The following is a 20,661-nucleotide window of genomic DNA, read 5'->3' as shown; positions in this document are numbered from 1 at the left end:
ACGCGTTCTCACTTGTTTTTGAGCTTTGATGATACTCACGACTATATACTTACTATAAATTCAACACACCTTTGCACCGTGACATTCTCAGCGGACGACGGATTGAGACCAGTCGCAGGGGGGCGCGGTTTATTTCTCTTATTCAACTCTCATTAGTCGGCTTTGGCTTCGAATAAGACTGCAGGGTGTTAATTCTGCCTTGCCGAAACCCATATAGAAGGGAACACCATCTTCAGATCATCGTTCTCAGCCTCCTCCTTGATTCTCTTTCTCATCTCCACCAATTCGTCCGCTGTCGCATGACCAAGTCTGATGGAAGCTGGTCCGAACATGTCTAACAGTTGGAGCTGATTGTTCTTCATGTCTTCGCCTATGCGCCGCTGGTCGGCATCTAGCACAAGAACAAGGAACAACATATTAATTATAGACCTCGTCGGAGAATTGAAACAGGTCACACTGACCTCCAGACCAGTGCCCAACAGGTGCATCGCATCTGATACTAGTCACATCCCTGAAAAGCAACGCCCCACCTACGTCTATGGCGTCACGGAGCATGCCCTCGATATGGTTCATCAGGGACCAGCTTTCAGGGTCCCCAGACGTATTGTGCGGCGACCTTGCCATTAGTAGGTTGAATCTACTGAACGCTGGGGGTTGCTTCCCGGACGGGGAAGAGAACGGTTGGCCAATCTCGAAGAAGTTGACAGTCCCTCCGGGACGGAGGATGCGACTGATCTCTCGCATGAGTACGAGACGCTGGCCAAACTGAACCAGAAGCATCGTCAGTACACAGTTTATTTTGCCAGATGTTGTGCATAGACTGAACGAACACTTGGGACTATTCTCATGTGCACGAGATCAAAAGTCGAGTCTTCAAAAGGAAGTCTCTGACCTAATAAAGGTAAGCATCCTTGTTCGACGGGATTGGGATGCCTCACTGAAGTCTGCTACCACAAAAGTGACGTTCGAAGGACATGGCTTGGTCCTTGACACAGAACTCAGTGATCGGGTATCATACACAAATCAGGGACATACAGTGTTGCAGTAGCTAGATCAACGCCGACAAGTTTCGCCTCCGGAAACTCTTCGGCCATCTGAGTAGGGATATGCCACCATGCAGAGTTACGTTAGGTCATCGATTGCAGAGGGGTCAACAGTATGCTCACTTCGGTGAGCCAGATTCCACTGCCGCTACCGAGATCGAGAATGTTGTGGATTTCATCTACGTGATTGAGCGGAGTTATTCAAGTGAGTGTATTGCGATCAGTGCCACTCACTTTTCTGCACGCCCGGTGCGATGTAGTTCTTGCCTAAAGCCCGTACGTGCGAGGGTTGAGAGCTATCGCCTCGAAATGTATGTTCAAGCTTACCTCCATAAGTTGCTTTCCAACCTCTGTGCTGCAGATCGAGTCTGGAATGGTCGGATGCATCCCGGCTATTGGATGTCTGTATGAGTAGAGCACACTCAATAAAACACCGACTAACGGCAGGGCGTAGTTATTGGCGAGGTCAAGATTGGGCATCTTCGATGAACGTCTTAGCGAAGGGTGTGGGTCCTGGTGGCGTCAGATTCGGCGTATCTCCTCTTGAATCGCATTTATAAATGCACAAAAGTCACGCGATCGTCTCAAAAAGTCCGGCATGCATACACTGCAGTGTGTAAGCAAATAATCATCGTAGACATACCCGAACTCGCTATTCTTACACTCCGCGTCGTAGACCTCACCATCTTTCATGCGTCACTTCCGTCCGATCATCTCCGAGTCCGACGTGCGGATGCCCAGACTGACGGAACAATTATCCGTAGCTCGTCAGTCTCAGCTTCCAACTGCATCCCCCGTTTAAGCTCTGCCAGCTCGCCTGGTGTGGAGAGCCCGAGTTGTGTGAGCTTCGGCCCGTACATATCTGTCCTGATTACCTGGTTCGTCATCATATCCAAAGCAATGGCACGCTGAACTGGATCTAGGTGGAAGCTCCGTTAAACAAACAATCGTAGAGTCGCATTGACATTAACACGGCTCACCTTCCGGCCACTTTCCTACGGGTATGTCATGCGATTCACTATAGACATCTTCAAAGAGCAAATTTTCGTCCTTGTCGGTAGCAGCGCGGAGCATTCCATCGACGTATTTTGCTGCTGACCAGTCGTCTTTGTCATCAGAAGCGTTGTGAGGGGATCTTGAGACGAGGAGATTGAACGTCTTGAGCGATGGAGGTTGCTCTCCAGTAACCGAGGAGATGGCGAGGCCTACTTCGACGAAGGCGACAATTCCGCCTAACGGAAGATATCCAGTTTGGTCAGTATATCAGAAGGAACGAGTATTGCAAGCGTACGTGGTCGGAGCACTCGGTGGATCTCTCGCATGATGGCACTGCGTTTTCCGACCTAGAGGAGCTTGTCAGGAAGGATAGCAAGAGAGACAAGACTGTCTTGGGCTTACACTAGGTACAATCCGCATGTGCACAAAGTCGAAGCTGGCATCATCAAAGGGAAGTGTCTTAGCTACAGAAGTTAGACTACAGCGTGTATAACGGTAGAGTGCGCTTACTAAGATCGTGTTCTAGGAAACGAACGTTCTTAGGAAATGTCTCGGTCCTGTGCGCATCTATTAGTGACTGGAAAGCGATACCATGGAAAGATAAAACTGTTACAAAGATGGGATTGACATATCCAGTCCGATTAGATTGGATTCAGGAAACTCTTCAGCCATCTAAGATCTAGTGAGTGACAAATAGAAAACTGGTGAGATGTCTGGCGTACATCTTTGAGCCATATACCGCTGCCGCTACCAAGGTCAAGTATGTCGTGCATATTCTCTGTGGCTCTTGTAAACGTTTCATAATGAATGATAACATTGTCACCCGCTGACGTTTGTCTACTGATGGAACAACATAGTTTCTGCCTGGATGATGCGATTAATATTGTAAGTTGCCAGTAGCCGAGGTAATCCACAGCTGAAGCACACCTGCGACGGCTGCCTTCAGCGCGTTATACTGAAGATTGAGCCTGTAGTGGTCGGACCCATCCCGGCTAAAAGTACGTCGTAACAGCGATTACAATGAGGTAGAACCAGTGGGGCTCACGTCAGCATGTAGTTTTCAGCCTGGTCCATCTTCTCGTCGTGAATTCTGTCCCTATGAGTACGAGACGGAAGAGAACCAATGTCTGGTCGCGGTGAATAGCTGCTATGCACATGTGTATATTCTTGCTATCTCGGCTTCTTTCGGAAAATCCTGTGAGCGCTAAAACGAGTGGGTCAGATGTCTGTTCGATACAAATAGATATTTGTCTGGTGTACCCTGCCACAGACCGAACATAACCGAAGATACATCCGACGAGCGTGTCTATCTCTATAAAATGAAAGATCAGGGCCGCAAAATCCGGATGTCGGGGACACGAATAAGCAGTGTAGACTCTATACTCGTTTTCATCCTCGACGGGGACGGCGCCTGAACCAGTTCATGCGGACATAAATTAAGAAGCTGGTTCGAATATGTAGGATTTACCGCAGAGTTCGTTATGCCTTGATGATAGCGAGGTAGTGAGTAACGTTACACACAAATCTTTCCCAGTAGTCCATTTCAGTCCCGTCTTGAGGGCTTTTGCCATGGTTTCTGACACACCTAGGGCAGCAGCAGAAATCGTGTCCTTTATAGAGCGAGGCTTGCAGTACAATGTAGCATACAAAGGTTCAGACAACGTTCCATCAGTTCTACAACGGACGAGAGGTGGCAAGCAAGTACTAGTGCTGAATTTGGCGATCAGGGCACCAGGTGCGTTTCTGCCTTCGCGAGCTGTCGAGCGTGTGGGGTGTGGCAACCGCTGACTCGTCCTATCGCAGAGAATACAAGCATCAATGATTTCAATCTACTAATTCATGTCGTCAAAAGGCCGACTAGTTCGTTCACAAGGGCAGCAATGTCGAATCATGAGATCGTTGGTGGGGTAGACAGAGGTAGATCATATTGAGATGATAAGATAAGATAAGCCCTTCGTCGACTAAATCGGGCAATTATGTAATAGGACCGAGCTTCGGCGTCAATGCGCTCCGTTGACTCTGTCTCGTTCCCTGATCACAGTCGCTCAGCTTGTCATCCTACTCTGCTCTCCCCTCGTCGATGCTCATGGCGAATGCTCAGGAAATGCTGAATGGAATCGAGAACACCCGCGGTGGATGTATGCTAACTCCTCGGAGACTCGGCCCGTGCTCGGCCGTCTGCTGCTTGCTCTCCCTTGTCCTCTGTTACCGTCAAACTTTCAACGCGTCCTCATCTTCGGGCTCCAGCATCTATCTGCTATTTTTCGCATCTCGGACTACTGGATATGGCATGTTATAACTAGGTTTTTCGCGTCCATGGCTGGTATTCCATTAGGATGCAGATGTAGCTCCTCGGAGAAGACACTGCACGTGACCGCGTTGTGCGCCATTAGCCACCCGCCTCGATCGTTTGGACCTAGACTGGGCGCGTCGCCACTTTGGTATATATTCGGGCCCCCGCCGCCCTCCTCTCTTTCCTCTTATCCACATCAGCAATACCAGAAACACAGACACAAATCACAACGCACACCACATTTTACACGATGATCGCCATTCACGACGACCATCAAATCGTTCCGGACGGCCCCCCGCGTCGCGCGAACCACCAGTCGCCCCCTGCTAAGGCGCCGACTGCTCTCGCTGGCAAGGACAACCCTCTCCGCTACATGGCCGCCAAGAAAGCCAACGCGGGGAGGAACTCCCTCAAGGAGCTATTCAGCGAGGGCGAAGACGCAGCCGAAGGCGAGGACGATGGGGCCAAGGCGAACAGACATTCGACGGCGGTATGTACTGTGCTCGCTCGTCAGCTCAGTGGCTGATCGCTTCCCGCCGTCTGTTTAGTTCCCTGGCGAAAACGACGACGCGCCGAAGGTCAACAACGGTGTCGACGTCAAGAAAGTCGAGGACTTCCTCAAGAGCATCCTCGACGATGTTGCTCTCAATGGCAAGACCGCTGTTCAGCGGGATGCGGACATTGTTCCCGCCGACTCCCTCTCTGATTTCGAGGACCTACCCGAGACGACCACTGGCGATGTCCACAAGGCCGGTCCAGCCTTCGAGGACTCAGCGCCGGCGATCGCAACGTGCGATGCCGGCTGCTACTCTCCAATCCTCCCGCCGCGCCGGCTCGAAAATATACACGAGGCCCCGACCGCTCGTGATACCCACAGTACCAGCCAAGCCACTGAGGCCCCAGCACCGGTGATCCCGACGTGCGAGGCCGGTTGCTACTCACCGACTTTCCCGGCATACGAAGGGGAAGGTCTGATCGAGGTGGGCTACCAATGTGAGGTCCTCGAATATCTAGGAGACGTCGACGAGGAGATGGATCTCAGCACGCCCGTGAGTATCGCTCGCTATTTGGGAAATTTAACACGCTCACGCTTTTGCAGGTTCTCGACATGGAGATAGGAAAAGGGATGGCGACGACGAACAGTGCAATGGACATCGTCCTCGACCTTGAGCATGGCGCTCTCACTGCTCCCCTTCAATATGTCGCGAACTCCAGCCTTGGTGCCCGCGATCAAGAAATGTCATACTCAACTCTTGACAGTCGCTTTCAGCTCGACGGGGACGATAACGGCACTCCACGCCTCGCCTCTAGCCCGACCATGGATAACATGTCAGCTTTATTTGCTACTCTCGCCATTCACGACCATCTCGGCGTCGGATCCCCAATAGAAATAGTCTCTGTATGTTACTATCCCCTCCGGTTGATGTTGTAGCTGACGAGCCTTTAGATCTGCGGTATCAAGCATCCGCTCTGTGGAGGGCTGCGAGGCACAGACATCGAGGTAAGGTCCTTGCCTCGTCGATTCATGCTCAACTCTAACCATTTCTACATGATAGATGCCTCCGTCGAAGCGCCAGCAACTCATCATCCGCCTTCGTCGTTCAAGATTCGACGCCCGCCTGGAGAAGCTGCGGCAGCAGAAGCGCATACCCACATTCTCTCGCGATCCCTCGGAGCTCGCCTCACTCCTCCCTGGTCTTCCACCTGCGGCCCTCGTTATTAAGGCATTCGCGCTACCACCGGCTTCACCGACAGCACAAGCATTCTCCCCAGAAGACACCTTCGTCGACACGTCTACGTCAACGCCAGCACACGTTCCAATCACTGAGCCGCTGCCAGTCCTGCACGCCGCTCCCGATCCCACTTCCGAACGCTTTGCGGACGTCGCCATCGAAGCACAATCATCAGCACATGCTCCATCCCCTGCGCTGCCTTTGGTAGTTCTTCCCGTCGCTGTGCCGGTCGTCTGTTCCTCGACAACTGATGCCTTCGCTGCCGTCCCTGAGTGTCTGCGCTACCGCGAGCCACCCAAGCGCGAGAACGGGCGCCGATCCAGCGCACGCGACGCGCTCGCACAGGCCAAGGCGGACCGGAAAGCCCGCAAGGCCGCCACCGCCACTTCCACCGCCGAAAAGGAGAACGAGGATCCAGCCATCGCCGACCTCATTCGCATGTTCATGTCCGAATCTACGCCCACGGAGGAGGATCGGACAACGGTCGACACTCGCCACCGTTCGCGTGCTGCTCCTAGACATGCGCCGTACTCGAGACCCGAGAACAAGGATGAGGACGAGAAGGCGGAATCGGTGACGCCGTTGCCGTCGCCGCCAGCGTGGCTCGCCAATAAGGTTCTTGGGATGTTCAAGAAGTTCAGCGGGCAATGCATGGACGTCGACAAGAGCCGGGAGGAGGCACCGAAGGCGGACGAAGAGAGGATGGAGGATGAGAATGAGGAGGACGATGAAGAGGAGGAGATGGAGGGCGACGATGAGTGTGACGAGGAGGAGATGGACGACGACGAAGAAGAAGAGGAGGAGGAGAACGAGGGGGGCGATGAAGGTAACGACGGCACAGAGGACCACGAAGTACAGCTGGATGAAGGCGAGGCTCCTGCCTTCTCCGATCACGAAAGCGATTCCGAATCCGACGCTGCCGCCCGCTAGAAGATCTATAACGACGAAGAAAATCTAACGACACCAAACGGCGAAGAAAACCGGACGAAAATTAGTAATGAACATATACCCTGCATCATATACCCCACAGCACCACACGATTGCCATCGACCACTATCACTTGCATACTCGGATACCTCCATCACGACTATACCCCAACCGGACGACATTCTTTCAGATTTTCAACGCTGCATATAGACTCAACCATCACTGCACTACTGCATCACGACACGATATCCTCTCGACTTCCATTCCTTTGCATGCCCTATCTTGTACCACCACTGCGCCCCGGACGCCGACGAGACACCCTCCGCCACTGCATATATCATCATTGTACTCTAGGATCTCATCCCGATACCCACCGGATACCCCCTCTGTCTACGCTCCTTTGCTCCACGCATATACCTGCACCGCCTTCGTCCGCCTGCGACATCATATCGACCATCCGTCGACCACTGCTCTTTTCATCACGACTGCACGACTGCACCACGACACGGATTTCATCCGGCCACCATCTTTTCGGCATTGCATATATCTATACCCCACCTGCACAATTATACCCCGACAACGCTGCACAATACCCAGCGCGACGATTGCTTCTCCGGAGACTTATACCCCAGCCACCCGATGTGGCTATGTCAGACGACGAGGACAATGGTACGTGTTGACGTGCTCCCCGCGGAGATGTGCGACTAATATTTCTTCAGAGTCGCCCAATGCGCCAGCCTCGCCGTCACTTTTCTTTTCCCGGGAGCAACTGCTCGCGAACCCTGCCGCGTTTCGCATCTTCATCTGAGCACCATCTTCTCGACACTGCACACATATAATACCCCACTTGCACGACTATACCCCACCTGCACATTTATACCCCGGCCATGCTACGCAATACTGAGCACGACGACTAATTTTTCGGAGACTTATACTCCCACCACCCGATGTGGCTGTGACAGATGACGAGGGTAATGGTACGTGCTCGTATTCGTCCAGCGAGGATGCACGACTGACGCTTCTTCAGAGTTGCTTACGCACCAACCTCGTCATCGCATTTCTTGTCCCACTAACCAACTGCTCGCTCACCCTGCTGCGCTTCACTTTCTCATCTCTTCACCATCTTTTCGGCATTACACTCATCTATACCTCACCTACACGATTATACCCCGACCATGCTGCGCAATATCCAGCGCGACAACTAATTCTTCGGAGATTATACCCCAACCACCCGATATGGCTATGGCAGACGACGAGGGTAGTTGTACGTGCTCACGTGCTCCCCGCGGAGATGGGCGACTGACACTTCTTTAGAGTCGCCTACGCGCCGACCTCGTCGTCGCCGATCTGCTCCCCGCCTCAGCTACTCACTCGCTTGCATCATGTTTTCGCTTCCTGCCACCCTGCATTCTGCTTTCGCTTCTTATCATCTTCTTCATTTACTGAGACGTTTAACGTATTCCCTATTATCTTCTTCTTCTTCTTCATTTACTGAGACCGACCACGGACTCCTCATTACTTTATTCACATTAATTTCCATCATCGTTTCTTTGGCGGCCACGATCGACGACAAAGGCTGAGGTACGTCTGCGCATACACTCAGCGAGGACGACTTCTGACCTATCTTTGTCTCTACAGTGACGGTCGCGTGCTCGCTGGTCGAGTGCGTGTACTCGCCAGTCTTTGTCGGCGTTGTCCACCCCGCCCATCGCATTCTTCCCTTCTTCATGATCTTCATTTTTATTTTATTGAGATATCGGACTCGAACGTTTTTCCTTTCATCTTATTCATGTTTTATCACGCTTTGATCTTCACTTGCATCTCCTTCATTCATTGAGACCAACCATGGACTCCTCATTACCTTAATCATATCTCCATCTTCCTTTCTTCGGCGGTCGCGATCGATGACGAAGGCTAAGGTACGTCTGCGCATACTCAGCGACGACAGCTACTAACCTATCTTTGTATCTACAGTGATAGACGCGTGCTCGCTCGGTCGACTGCGCGTATTTGCCGGCCTTCGTCGGCGCTGGTCTCCCCGCCCCTCGTTTTCTTCCCTTCCTCACCATCTCCTTCTTATCTTCGTCCCTTTGTTTGAGACATCGGACTCGAGCTTTCCTTCTTTCTCATCTCACTCGTATGTTATTGGATTGGATCGACGACAAAGGCTCAGGTGAGTCTTCGCACATACTCAGTGGGGATGACAGCTGACCTATCATTGTCTCTATAGTGATAGACGCGTGCTCGCTCGGTCGACTGCGCGCAGTTTCCAGCCTTTGTTTTCGCTGGTCTCCCTTCCACCCGCTTTCTCCCCTTATTCATAATCTTCTTTTTCTATGTTGTCCACTTTGCATCACGCTTTCATCTTCACTTGCGTCTTTTCTTCATTTACTGAGACCGACCATGGACTCCTAATTACCTTAATCTATTTACCATCTTCCTTTCTTCGGCGGCCACGATCGATGACACAGGCCACGGTACGTCTGCGCATACACTCAGCGGGGATGGCAGCTGACCTATCCTTGTCTCCGCAGCGACGGACGCGCGCTCGCTTGGTCGATGCGCGTGATTGCCAGCCTTTGTCGTCGCTGGTCTCCCCGCCGCTCGTTTTCTTCCTTTCTTCATGATCCTCGTTCTATCTGTTGAGATATTGGACTTGAACGCTTTCCCCCCCATCCTATCCATGTTTTTATCGTGCTCTTGATCTTCACTTGCATCTTCTTCTCCATTTACTGAGACCAACCATGGACCCCTCATTACCTTAATCATATCTACCGTCTTCTTTTCTTCGGCGGCCACGATCGACGACAAAGTCTAAGGTATGTCTGTGCATATACTCAGTGGGGATGACAGCTGACCTATCTTTGTCTCTGCAGCAACGGACGCATGCTCGCTTGGCCGACTGCGCGTAATCGCCAGCCTTTGTCGTCGCTGGTCTCCCCGCCCCTCGCTCTCTCCCCTTCTTCATGATCTTCGCTTTCTTTGTTGAGATATCGGACTCGAACACTTTTTCTTCCATGTTATCTATATCGTATCATGCTTTTATCTCCGCTTACATCTCCGTGGACTCCATCCGCATCATTCCAGACTATGTTTTCATTCGCATTTTCTCGGACTCCATTTGCATCATCCCAGATTATATCTCCACTTGCATCTTCTTGGGCCCCACGAGCACCATCTGCACACATATACCCGGCGCTCATTATTCCTGGATCTCTCGATTTTGTACCGTTATAATTGCATCATACCACACTGCATACGATAGCATCTTGGACATTCATCTGCATTACGAACATGTATTTGTACATATATCGCATATCTGCATCATTAATAGAGGAAACTTGCATCTTATCATCCTGTATCTTGCTCGAACTTGAACTTGAAGCCCTCTAGCAGCGCCAGGGATGAATCGACTCCAGGCTGCACACGCCCCAGTGTCTTGTGCATTCTCTTTCCGGCGAGTAGTTTACACTCGGTGATGCGTCCAAGTGATAATCCCGTTGCATATATGCCACAAAGCAAATACGAACTATGTTTAGAGTTCTTACTTGCATGAACGGCTACTAGCGAGGCACTTCATCATATTCGGGAACAGGGACATGAAGAAGCATCGAACGAGCAACATCCTCGGAGTTCATGACATTTGCGAGCGTTGTCATGATTTAAAAGCTGAGCCGACATGGTCTGCGTGGTTCTCATTACCGGACCACGGAGTATGTCGGTTTCCGAGCAAGTCTCCGGAAAATGGCCAAGCACCATGCGGTTCGGCCTTATAGTAAAGCGAACAAGCCCGGGACAAAGTTCCTATGCGCAGCGACACAGCGACGGAACGATCTGGGGTCACGGAGGGCGAGAAGCTGCACCAACAGCAATGGCAGCAACGGGAAACGCATCTTGGCAACGCTCACATGAACGCGGGAACGGGTGGAGAAAATGCAAATGATATTGCTCTACAGATTGGATGAATGCAACGCGGGACGGAAGACTCTATGCAGAGACGAGCTGCGTTATTCTCTTGGCCACATCCGCCGACGAGAGACCCTCCAGCTCCGCCGACTTCTCGACACCGCGTTCTGCCGACGGAAGGAGGCTGCGGTCAGCCGGAGAAACACGAGAAGGACGCATGGCATGAGGCGCTCACCAAAGCGCGCGAAGACGCGTGCGGGGGTGCCCGAGGCCTCGCGAATCATGATAGGGAGGTCTGGGTTGGCCTGCTTGATGGAGGGGTACTGAGACACGATGAACTGGCTGCGTTGCGGAACGGCGAAGAGAGGAACGAGGGTGAGCACAGCGCGGAGCGAGAAGGTGTAAATTTGGGTGGTGGTGCATGGGACGTGCGTGCTCACCGCGTGCCCTCTGAGGCCTTGCCAGTTTGGCAGCAGAGAATCCTGATTTCGCGAAGGGCGGGGGAGAGGGCTTTGGCGAGTGTGGACATTGTTTGGCCGTCGAGGTGGTCGAGTGGATTTGGATTTGGGTGGAGGCAGTCACTGAACGTGGACGAGCACGGCCGGGGCTGGATGAAATGTGCTTACATCAGCAGTGCGGCTATGGGAACCGCCTTGACGAATTGTTTCGTTGACGCCTGCACTTGGTCGGAGAACCCCTGCCTCTAATACCCTCCCCTTGTTCTCCGTCCCTCCTTACTTCCCTTTCTTTACTTTTCTCTCTCCCGCTATGGATGTCGATGAAGAGCAAAAACGACAGCAGGACGAATGGCTCAACAGTCGCAAGCACAGGCTTCCCTCTTTCACTGAGGTCCTATCCAGACGGACACGACCTCCCGTTGACTTGTTTATGTTCTAGTCCGTCAAAATTCCGTATGTTATATCCTTGCTTTTCATACTAACATCATTCTAGCCTCTTTCTGCAGCGAGAAGGAGCAGAAGATATCCTCGACTTCTGGCTAGACGTACAGCAGCACGAGAACCTATGCAGGGCCTACTTCAAGGACGTGCGAAAGTCGGGTCGCACCATCAAAGAGGACTGGCCCCAGTATTGGGATTATGCCCGCCGTCGTGGTTCGATATATGGCACCGTCGTCGGCCTCCAGCCCAGCGGCACCAAGCGAAGCACAGCCAGCACTGGCGACATGCTCAGTGACGCCGAGAAGCACGCCCTCGCAACCATGGACGACAGTCATGCAGGCGAACGTTCCGTCTCCCCCTACCCGCGGCCATTCACCCCCACAACGACCGACAACCACCACGGTTCCCCGCAATCTCCAGGCGCCGGCATGAGCACCCCGATGCCGATGGACGACGCACCGCGGTCCACCACGCCCTTCTCGATCGGGCGGCGCACCCCGCTCTTCAACATGCGCCGCGCCTCGCGCGCGCCAACCATCATCCAGCGCTCGGCCGCCATCTCGCGCCTGGACCTCGTCGCGTCCGCGGAGCGCATCTACTTCCGCTACCTCTCGCCCGCGGGCACGCTCGCGGACCAACAGGCGGGCGAGAACCACGAGATCTACCTCCCGCCGGCGCTCCGCATCCACTCGTTCCCGCTCAGCAGCGCGCACGAGCCCAAGACGCACGCCGAGCTCGCGGTGCTTGCTCAGGTGCCCGACATGTTCCACGCGCAAAAGGAGTACTGCTTCCGCGCGATGGAGCAGGACGCGTTTCCGCGGTTCCTCAGGGCGAAGGCGTTTGGGAATCTAACGCCCGTGTCGGCGCTGGTCAGGCTCGTCGCGGGGCTTGTGACGCTGTGGATCGGTCTTGCTGCGGGGTTCTCCTTGATTTTCCTGGACGTGCAGCCAAAGTCGAAACGCTTCTTCGTGGGTCCCCTCCAGCCTTCACATATCTCCCTTCTCTCATTCTGACAATCATGTAGCTCTTCATCCCATACACCCTCGCCATCCTCTTCCTCATCTCGCACCAATACGAGCTCGACCCCATCCTCGTCTTCCTCGGCCAGTCCGAGTCCACGCCGTTCCGTACGCTCACGATCCGCGAGCCGTACGTCAAGAAACTCTTGTTAGGCCGCGCGATCTGGGTCACCACCCTCGTCGCCATCTTCTCCGTCGCGCTGACGATGATCTTCTGGGCCGTCCCGGGCAAGCGGCTGTGAGGCTCGACCTTGAGCTCGACCTTTGCCCTTGGTCTCCGTCGAACTCGGAATCGATTTCTTGACCTCATCTTCGTCGTCCGTTCGCTGCGCTTGTCGCGTCGTGTTGCTTTGTTGTTTGATTGTCTGTTGGGCTGTTGTTCTCATTGTCACTATGGCTGGATGGCTGGAGGAGGATCCGGGGCAGGTAATTGGGTTAGCCTGACCGAGGAGCTGAAGAGTGAAGGGAGAGAAAGAAAGAAAGAAGATAGGCTCTAACCGTGGCCTCGGTCTTGGGACAGTTGCGACGGCGGGGGGAAACGCTGTTCTTATCCCCTAAGTTTCTCCCTTCTCGCTCTGTACGTCCTCATAACTCCCTCTTAACCTACATCACATCCTTAATACACCAAATTAGCACGCTCGTTCCACCCCACCCCCCGTCTGTCCTTCGACAATTTTACCTACCTACCTACCTACGTTTCCCTACCTACCTACCTACTCGAACCCGCCTGAACCTACCTGACGTCTCCCGATTTGGATACTTCTAGAATGACAGACGTTATCCTCGGATCTTGGTTCTGCACCGCGACATTCTCCGTACATTTCTTCTTTCCCTCCCGATTTTGGTTTTTCGCTACGCTACGCGTTGGCGTTACAGTAGCTAGCTGCCTATAGTCTCTTGATTCTCTTTGTTGGTTATCGTCGGTATACCCTATCTCACGCCTAGCTCATGATTATGTCCCGTTGTTGCATCGAGTGGAGGTGCTGTGTGTGTTGTTCTCGAGGTTTGGGGTGGATGGTTTCTTCGGATGGTTGGGTGGCTCAGTTGTCGTGGGTGATGTCATGACTTGGTTGTCTTGTCTGACTGATTCGTGCTATGTCGATGTATAGACAAACCCAAGTGGCACTGGATGGTCTCGCGGTACTGGATATAACTTTCAGAACCCGCTTCGCGCCGAATCGTTGTATTTCTCATCTTCTCTGTGGATGGTTCTATTCAGTGATGAGGGTAAATCACCAACGCAGCGACGAAAGGGCCCGCATCTCACATCGAGTGCTCGGAAAGCCAGCGTCCGAGAACATGTCCGATGATATTATATAGGTAACTGTCGGACTTTTCTAAGCGGGGATTATAATGCTGCTCCGCAGCCCCACAATATTGTCACGGATTTTAATGCCAGTAAAATGCCGTAATAATAATAATGTTGCCAGGGCAAGCCAACAACATTCGCTCATTGCGCACCCCGTAAGTTGGAACTCAATTTGATACCGTTGGGTTGTAGTTGATAACCGGTCAATAATGCACCAAGCCCCATTGCAACGTGTGAAAATGAGCAAATCCATTACAATGCGCTAGAATCCAAAGTGTTGCGCCTGAGATTTTTCCGATATTTATTCCCTGATAAATTTGAGTGATGTATGCGTGGTTACGGGGGATGGATATGTCGCGCTCTGATCATCGTGCAATGAACTTAGAACGCGAAGTAAATGTATTGTATATGGGTGTGCTACTCGAAGTATTCAATCTGAGTGTCAAGAAGTCGTATGGTAAACTGACCACCAGCAGCTCCAGCGTGAAGGAAAGTCACCTTATTGCCACTTACTCCCAGCTCCAAACCCTCATATTCTTCAAACGTTCTTTTGCGCCTGTAGCGTGGATGCATCCAGCATATTCTCCGAGTTCCCTTTCGAAGCCATCCATCTGCATCCATGCAGAGGTCGGACCATGAATGTATATCGTAGAGCACGCGGGGGTCATTATCCTCATCGACCTTGTAAATACAGCCGTCGCCGTTGTCTTGCTTGACTAGATTCATAGCGTAGGCAAAACAGCCACGGTTCCCGGCAGTTGAATCCTCGTTGAAGGTGTCAAAAAGGCAATAAGCTCGAGAAAACCTTGGGGAATGCCGAATCCCGCGACCAGGACCTGGACGGGAGACTAAGAAAGAGGATGGATCTTTGGATATAGACGCAAGCTTCACAATTGTTGACGTTTCCCTCTGCCACCGGAAGTGCTTGGCCAAGAGATCTCCATCTGGTGCACAGAAACACCAGAAATCGACTCCACCCGAATCGGCGGAGGCGAGCTGGCATCCGCCATAACTCAACGGGGAAGAGAATTCTCCGAGATGCTCTATCCTCCCGCCGTCAAGTGAGCAAATAGAGAATCGGTAGATTCCTGGGACATCCCAGGAAAACATCTGAAGAACGACAACGGCGTCGTCTATAGAGACTCGAGCGTCATATTGATAGTATCCTGGCCCTCGTTCTGCGCTGTGCCATGGAACTGGTGCGCTAGCTATGTGTTTTCCCGTAGTTGGTTCCCAGATATGAATCTTAGGATCGCCCTGCGGAATATTTGGCTCTTCAACTATCAGAAAATACGTACACGTAGGGGTCAACATTGTGGCTGCGGGAGTTCCAGCAAGATCCGTAACGATCTTGTATTGAGAGACTACGTTCTCCGCGATAGATCGGATAAGAAGATACTCTTTTTTGGTCGCTGAACGGAAGATCGTGAACCCGTTTTGGTCGGAACTAGGCATTAGCTCCCAGCTCTGTCCAAGGCTTCTAGCGGAGCGAATCAGGGAGGTACTGAAGTGATGTGAGGGCTGATTGGCGAGCTGCACAAGGTCGATTATCTCTATCGTTTGGGCGTCAGGCCTGCAGGCCCCGAAACACTCCTTATCCTGAGGCATCCACCGAGTGCTTCCGCTCGTGTCAAGAGCCAAAATCTTTTCTCCGAACTTGATTCCTACAGCTTGAGAATGTGTGGAGTCTCGAGCGAGTAATAAGGCTCGTACACACATGGGTGCTGGCTCAGGGTCGACAGGTGTCATTCCCCCTACCGTACATACGATGCGGGGTTCTGCGACCGCAGATGGACTCCTGTCCATGGTAAAACCGCCGCGAGCATTGAGACATTCATTGGCATCTAAAGGAGTGCGTTCAGCTGGCGGCATTATCCAGGATGATGCTAGGGGGGAATGAAAGCTCTCATAACGTGGTTATTTACCTTCGACGAACGATATCGTTGCCACTTCTATCACTGATTCTCCTTCTTGAGACTTTAAAGATTTCAAGCGGATGAGACAGCTGCTATCAGGACCTATAAAGTGGCGAAAGTGATCCTCAAATTTTTGATGCTCCTCGTAGTAGTCCATACGTCCCATTGACCGACCATCATGCGCGTCCAGAAAGAGGATGCACCCAGGTACGTTCACCATTATGCAGCTGTCATCGTAGCAAAGGTCAATCATCAGAAACTCCATTGAGTAACGTGGCCCCGAAGTCGTTGCAGGAAGGCAAAAACAGAACAACTGCTCGCAAGCCATAATGTCAAAGACTTGAATGAAGGTCTCCGTGGTGCTGTCTGTAGTGGTGATTTTGCGGCCGATCGCCACTTTAACACTGTCACGAGTGAATGCTACCGAGCAAGAGTTGTATGGATGAAACTTGTCTGTATCACGGGCACCGTGGAACGGGACCTGTGTCGATGTTTGTGTGCCGATATGCCATAGAAAGACCCGATTTTCTATATCCGCGAAAGCAATGACTGGGCCGCCATGTTTGACGTATCTCCAGTGCATCGTGCGTTGATCGGCAGTGAGTAATAGCGACGCAACGCGCAAACTTGTGGCCGTTTCCCATACATGCAGGACGGTTTGAGTTACTACTGTAACCTGAGATCCATCTGGAGAGAGAGAAACAGGGGGTGTACGATAATGAAGAGCATATTCAACCTTCGCACCAACTTGAATAACACCAGTTATGTAGTCCCAGTGATTTCCTAAACCTTGCTCGACGATCAGAATGGTGCTTTCTTCGAGGAGCCGACTGTACGTGGTGCGAATCTGAGATTTTGCTGGACAGCACGGAAGCGCCGATTCATATACATGAAGAGAAGAAGAGCTGATTGCATCAAAGAAATCAAGTGTGAAGCGCCAACTGTCGTACAGAAGTGCTAAAGCAACCTTCTTGCGCGGAAAGGAGGCGTCGGGCCAGTTCTGTAGATTTTTTCACAGTCAATCCTTGTTACTCCTGACTTGATAAAAACCGCTTCATACCACGATAAACTTTCTGGCAGATCGCCAAAGCTCAACAGCGGTGCCAAGCTCACCAAAAACAGCGTATGTCTCTATCGCGAAGAGTAACCTTTTCTCCAGGAAGTCAAGAAGGTTATGTTGATCCTCGCCGTGAACGCTACCATTTTTCATATGGTGCAACCAATGACGAAGGGAATATCGGAGAGGGAATGGGATCGCGTCACGTCTCTGCGCAAAATCAGATATTTCTTCGTGTAGGAGCGAGGGATCTCGAAGATTGCATATATCACGCTTCAGCAGTCTAGCCATCGTTCGGAAGCAGGCGGAGGACAGAACATGGTGGATATGGCGCTTGTCGGTCTGTTCGCCTTTGTATTGGCTATGTTTCTGTAAAAAGTCACGGAATGAGATATGATGGATCTGAACTAAATCTGAGGACGACACGGAGGGGATGGAAACAAAGGCTGAGAACGGGAGGAGGTGCGAATAGACATCAACTCCAAAAAAGAGACGCAAGTCGGAGGGGCAAAGTGGTTCGGCAAGATTCACAATGAGGGCAAGGTACTTCATTCCGAGCTCGCGGGCCGGGAGGTCAATATCTTCGATAATAGAAGAATACAAGTGATCGATGTTGCCCCAGACTTGCTCGACGTCCCCGCGCAACATGCTGCAAACGAGCCGGAGACGATCCTGAGGCTGATCTTGATCGACGAATCTAACTATAGTCGCTGCAAAGATAAAACGGCCATACGCTCGTTCTGACAGCATCAAGGTCTCGCTTTCAGACGGCCATAGCCCTGGGGGAAGGACGGTGGAGAGATCATGCGACTCGTATATTTCATCGAAAGCATGCCTGAGATAACGGTCGACATCCTGGCGCGAGTCATAGTCCTCGAGTCGTATAACCCGCATGATGTCCGCAAACTGGTTGTTGCACATCACGGAGCGGATCTGCGGCCAGGACCTGCTAGAAACAAATATTCTATGGATGGGAATTGAAGGGTTTCTGATAAGGGCTGCGAGCAGGACAACGAACGGCTTGACGTGATGAATGCCACTTGCAGTGCCCTCGTCAAGTGCGTCGATGATCATAGACATCCTGGCGTCGCTCCATTGAAGTGCTAAGGCTTGGAGAGGGGCTATTACCAGTCTATCTAGTTGGTCGCGACGCGATTTCTCGGAGGAAAGGAGCGCAGGGTCGTCAGAAATCGCTTTAACGATGACCTCTCGAGCAATGGGGTGTTGCAGCCCGAGTTGATATGAGAGCGTGAGGAAGACATGCTCGAATGCGCTTCTCTTCGTATGCTTTCTCGAGAAGAAAAACGTGCCTGCAAGCCTGCCTTCCTCACGAAGTTCGTCCGCCAGCGTATGCGCTATGGTCGACTTTCCGGACCCAGACTCGCCTGCGATCCACACGATCTGTCGTTCATCTGTAGCTCCTTCAGCGGCTTCCTTGAGCGTGCGGAGGAGATCGACTCGGGTGCCCGGGAGGCACTTGGAATGCGGCTGACGTTCGTTTGAATCGTATATAGCGCCTTGAGCGCACTCTTGGGAGAGCTGCTGCCATACATTTCTGGGAACGCCTTGTTCTGATTCAAGGTCCAAGAGTAAGTCGTTGTCCCGAAGCAAGAAGTTGTTCCAACTCACGTTGGCTCATGGCAATTGTCGATGTTGAGGAACAAGCACCAGTGCTAGATCAGGGCTGTTGCACAAGATGCAGTGGGACGTAAGTAGGGTTTAATGCTTCCGAGGCCCTGGGAGACTGTTGGCGATTCGGCGCGGAAGCGCGTACAAGCGGACGTCAAACGTCTTACTTCAGGGCACAGATGGGCCGCTGTTTTGTATAGTACCAGTCGACTTAAGAGCGAATTATACTCAGTGACCAGCGGGTGGATTAACGATGCAACGATGGTATCTGAACGACTCGCGAGACAGGTGACGTACTGTACATTCAAACCGATGCGTTACAGACACAGTACAAAACTTAAAAGCTACATGCATCGTACCCCGGTAAAAAACTTACACTTCCCCTTTATCTTGAAGTTCGAACTCTAAGTCCTCCGCATAATAAACATTGATGTTCCCCTTCGTTGCGTGGACTACGATCTCGTCTCCCTCCCAGGCGTCCCCAAGCACGCTGATATCTCCCACAAACCATTTGCTCTCTTTCGTCCACCAGCTGTCTCCGAGCGGAATGCTCTTGTCGGGCAGTGTCCCGTGTAAGGAAACGTATCCCTTAGAAGCTCGAAGTCGTAGCGGACCATGGAACGATGAGGGTATGTAAAGCGTCACATTATCGCCAGCGACTACATTCAAGATGTATGGGTCTGCCAGCGATGCCTGTACCGAGTTCTGGGTCGCGTTCATACGTCAGTGTGGTACCTGAAGACAAACGACTATTGTCCCCGCACCAGTTTTATGGTCGCTGTACCGTATTTGGCCTCTATCTGGAGCTTAGCTCGCCTCGATTCCAGCGCCTTTACGTTTGAACCTTGCTCGCCCGGTGGAACGAGTACAACGTCCGCGTTGATGCTACCGTCCTTACGCACCAGCTTCAGGTTATAGCGTTCCTTGTCGGAGGCTTTGTTTACATCATCGGAGAGCAGCCACTTCGGGAGAACTAACGAGGGGTCGATGGTTACAGAAGTTTTAGCGCCATTAACGTACGAGATGTACAAGAAGTTGGTGGGACGGGAGTACCCCATCGCTACCAAGCTCTTGATCAACTGATAACAAGTGATCATGAGATCCAGTAGCATGTGGGATGCAAGCAAGACACGAACCTCCTCGTAGCTGACCTCACGATATTCGCCCTTCTCCAGTATCAACGGCTTCTTCATGATCATGCAGCGAGTGGGGTCTCGCGATAGGTGAAGGATTAGGGGAGAGGATGAGGAGGGCTGCGCAGAGAAGCTGTGTACATTGCCTCTTTCTGTCGTAAAGATTAGCGCTCGATGACGTTGGTCTATGAGAACAGGCGCAATACGCCGTACACGAAAATAAACTTAGGGGCTGGACGGCGCTAAGATGATTACGAATGTACATAGCGAAAGAAGACTGCTATCACTTCGGTTATTGAGAACATACCTATGACATCGATGGCATGAGGCTTGATGCATGCTGGTGTTTACTGATGTCCCAGCCTACTGGAGTCTCGCCAGGGTCCAAACACTGTCACTATCACAGCCACTGGGCTCAGCAGGGACTGGGGGATATTCCCGTTGAAGTGACCTCCGTTAAGGCTGGGACGAGCTAGAGGTTGCTGCGTTTTCGAGTAGCCCAGTGCTCCGCCGAAAACTACAAGCTATGATGGCGTACACCAGGCTACACCAAGATGTACATCGTATAAACGGCTGGCAAAAACGAGGTTTAAATTAACTGGTCGCTCAGCTTTATCGGTGAGAACATACCGGATACAGATGATATTCACAGAAGATTCTGAATCAATCAAGGGGCGATAGAATGAGAATCAGACTCTTCAGTCGTTCATGACACGATTGGGAGAAAAAAGGCTACGCAAAAGCTGCGTAACTTGAGCTGTGGCTGTGGTTGGCGGACTCAATAAGTTCATTATTGATGGC

The 20,661-nt window shown here is 52.0% G+C and overlaps 7 protein-coding genes across 7 annotated transcripts; 4 read left to right on the top strand and 3 right to left on the bottom strand.

Annotated features, from left to right (window-relative positions):
* Window positions 1–188: 188 nt before the first annotated feature.
* On the bottom strand, window positions 189–3,610 carry CONPUDRAFT_77306 (uncharacterized protein; the record flags this gene model as incomplete). Its single annotated transcript, XM_007776174.1, has 18 exons — window positions 189–391; window positions 462–765; window positions 831–892; window positions 939–985; window positions 1,036–1,094; window positions 1,167–1,222; window positions 1,278–1,310; window positions 1,371–1,435; window positions 1,791–1,962; window positions 2,024–2,275; window positions 2,335–2,386; window positions 2,442–2,517; window positions 2,762–2,903; window positions 2,967–3,031; window positions 3,085–3,135; window positions 3,312–3,351; window positions 3,508–3,524; window positions 3,561–3,610. 18 exons carry the CDS (start codon window positions 3,608–3,610, stop codon window positions 189–191), a joined length of 1,746 nt encoding a protein of 581 aa, XP_007774364.1.
* Window positions 3,611–4,465: 855 nt separating this feature from the next.
* On the top strand, window positions 4,466–7,413 carry CONPUDRAFT_169430 (uncharacterized protein). Its single transcript, XM_007776173.1, has 5 exons — window positions 4,466–4,822; window positions 4,881–5,381; window positions 5,432–5,731; window positions 5,780–5,833; window positions 5,889–7,413. Exons 1-5 carry the CDS (start codon window positions 4,583–4,585, stop codon window positions 6,993–6,995), a joined length of 2,202 nt encoding a protein of 733 aa, XP_007774363.1. The 5' UTR covers window positions 4,466–4,582; the 3' UTR covers window positions 6,996–7,413.
* Window positions 7,414–7,433: 20 nt separating this feature from the next.
* Window positions 7,434–7,800, top strand: CONPUDRAFT_169429 (uncharacterized protein; the record flags this gene model as incomplete). The annotated part of the gene is made up of 2 exons (XM_007776172.1): window positions 7,434–7,661; window positions 7,712–7,800. Coding segments are annotated over 2 exons (229 nt in total), but the record flags the coding sequence as incomplete, so codon positions are not given.
* A 47-nt stretch (window positions 7,801–7,847) lies between these two features.
* On the top strand, window positions 7,848–8,253 carry CONPUDRAFT_85372 (uncharacterized protein; the record flags this gene model as incomplete). Its single annotated transcript, XM_007776171.1, has 2 exons — window positions 7,848–7,969; window positions 8,020–8,253. Coding segments are annotated over exons 1-2 (213 nt in total), but the record flags the coding sequence as incomplete, so codon positions are not given.
* Window positions 8,254–10,920: 2,667 nt separating this feature from the next.
* CONPUDRAFT_169428 (NADH dehydrogenase, alpha subcomplex, subunit 2) lies at window positions 10,921–11,460 on the bottom strand. Its single transcript, XM_007776170.1, has 3 exons — window positions 11,339–11,460; window positions 11,134–11,240; window positions 10,921–11,065 (listed from the first exon to the last, which is right to left on the bottom strand). The coding sequence occupies exons 1-3, from the start codon at window positions 11,425–11,427 to the stop codon at window positions 10,980–10,982; spliced, it is 282 nt and encodes a 93-aa protein (XP_007774360.1). The 5' UTR covers window positions 11,428–11,460; the 3' UTR covers window positions 10,921–10,979.
* Window positions 11,461–11,605: 145 nt separating this feature from the next.
* On the top strand, window positions 11,606–13,769 carry CONPUDRAFT_85370 (uncharacterized protein). Its single transcript, XM_007776169.1, has 3 exons — window positions 11,606–11,794; window positions 11,850–12,765; window positions 12,822–13,769. Exons 1-3 carry the CDS (start codon window positions 11,667–11,669, stop codon window positions 13,056–13,058), a joined length of 1,281 nt encoding a protein of 426 aa, XP_007774359.1. The 5' UTR covers window positions 11,606–11,666; the 3' UTR covers window positions 13,059–13,769.
* A 2,955-nt stretch (window positions 13,770–16,724) lies between these two features.
* CONPUDRAFT_169426 (uncharacterized protein) lies at window positions 16,725–20,434 on the bottom strand (the record flags this gene model as incomplete). The annotated part of the gene is made up of 7 exons (XM_007776168.1): window positions 20,168–20,434; window positions 19,864–20,012; window positions 19,492–19,806; window positions 19,104–19,432; window positions 18,728–18,771; window positions 17,102–18,669; window positions 16,725–17,041 (listed from the first exon to the last, which is right to left on the bottom strand). Coding segments are annotated over exons 2-7 (2,634 nt in total), but the record flags the coding sequence as incomplete, so codon positions are not given.
* Window positions 20,435–20,661: the final 227 nt, after the last annotated feature.

Source organism: Coniophora puteana (genome assembly GCF_000271625.1).
Source record: "Coniophora puteana RWD-64-598 SS2 unplaced genomic scaffold CONPUscaffold_16, whole genome shotgun sequence".
Lineage (NCBI taxonomy): Eukaryota > Fungi > Basidiomycota > Agaricomycetes > Boletales > Coniophoraceae > Coniophora > Coniophora puteana.
This window is presented reverse-complemented; position numbering and strand designations above follow the sequence as displayed.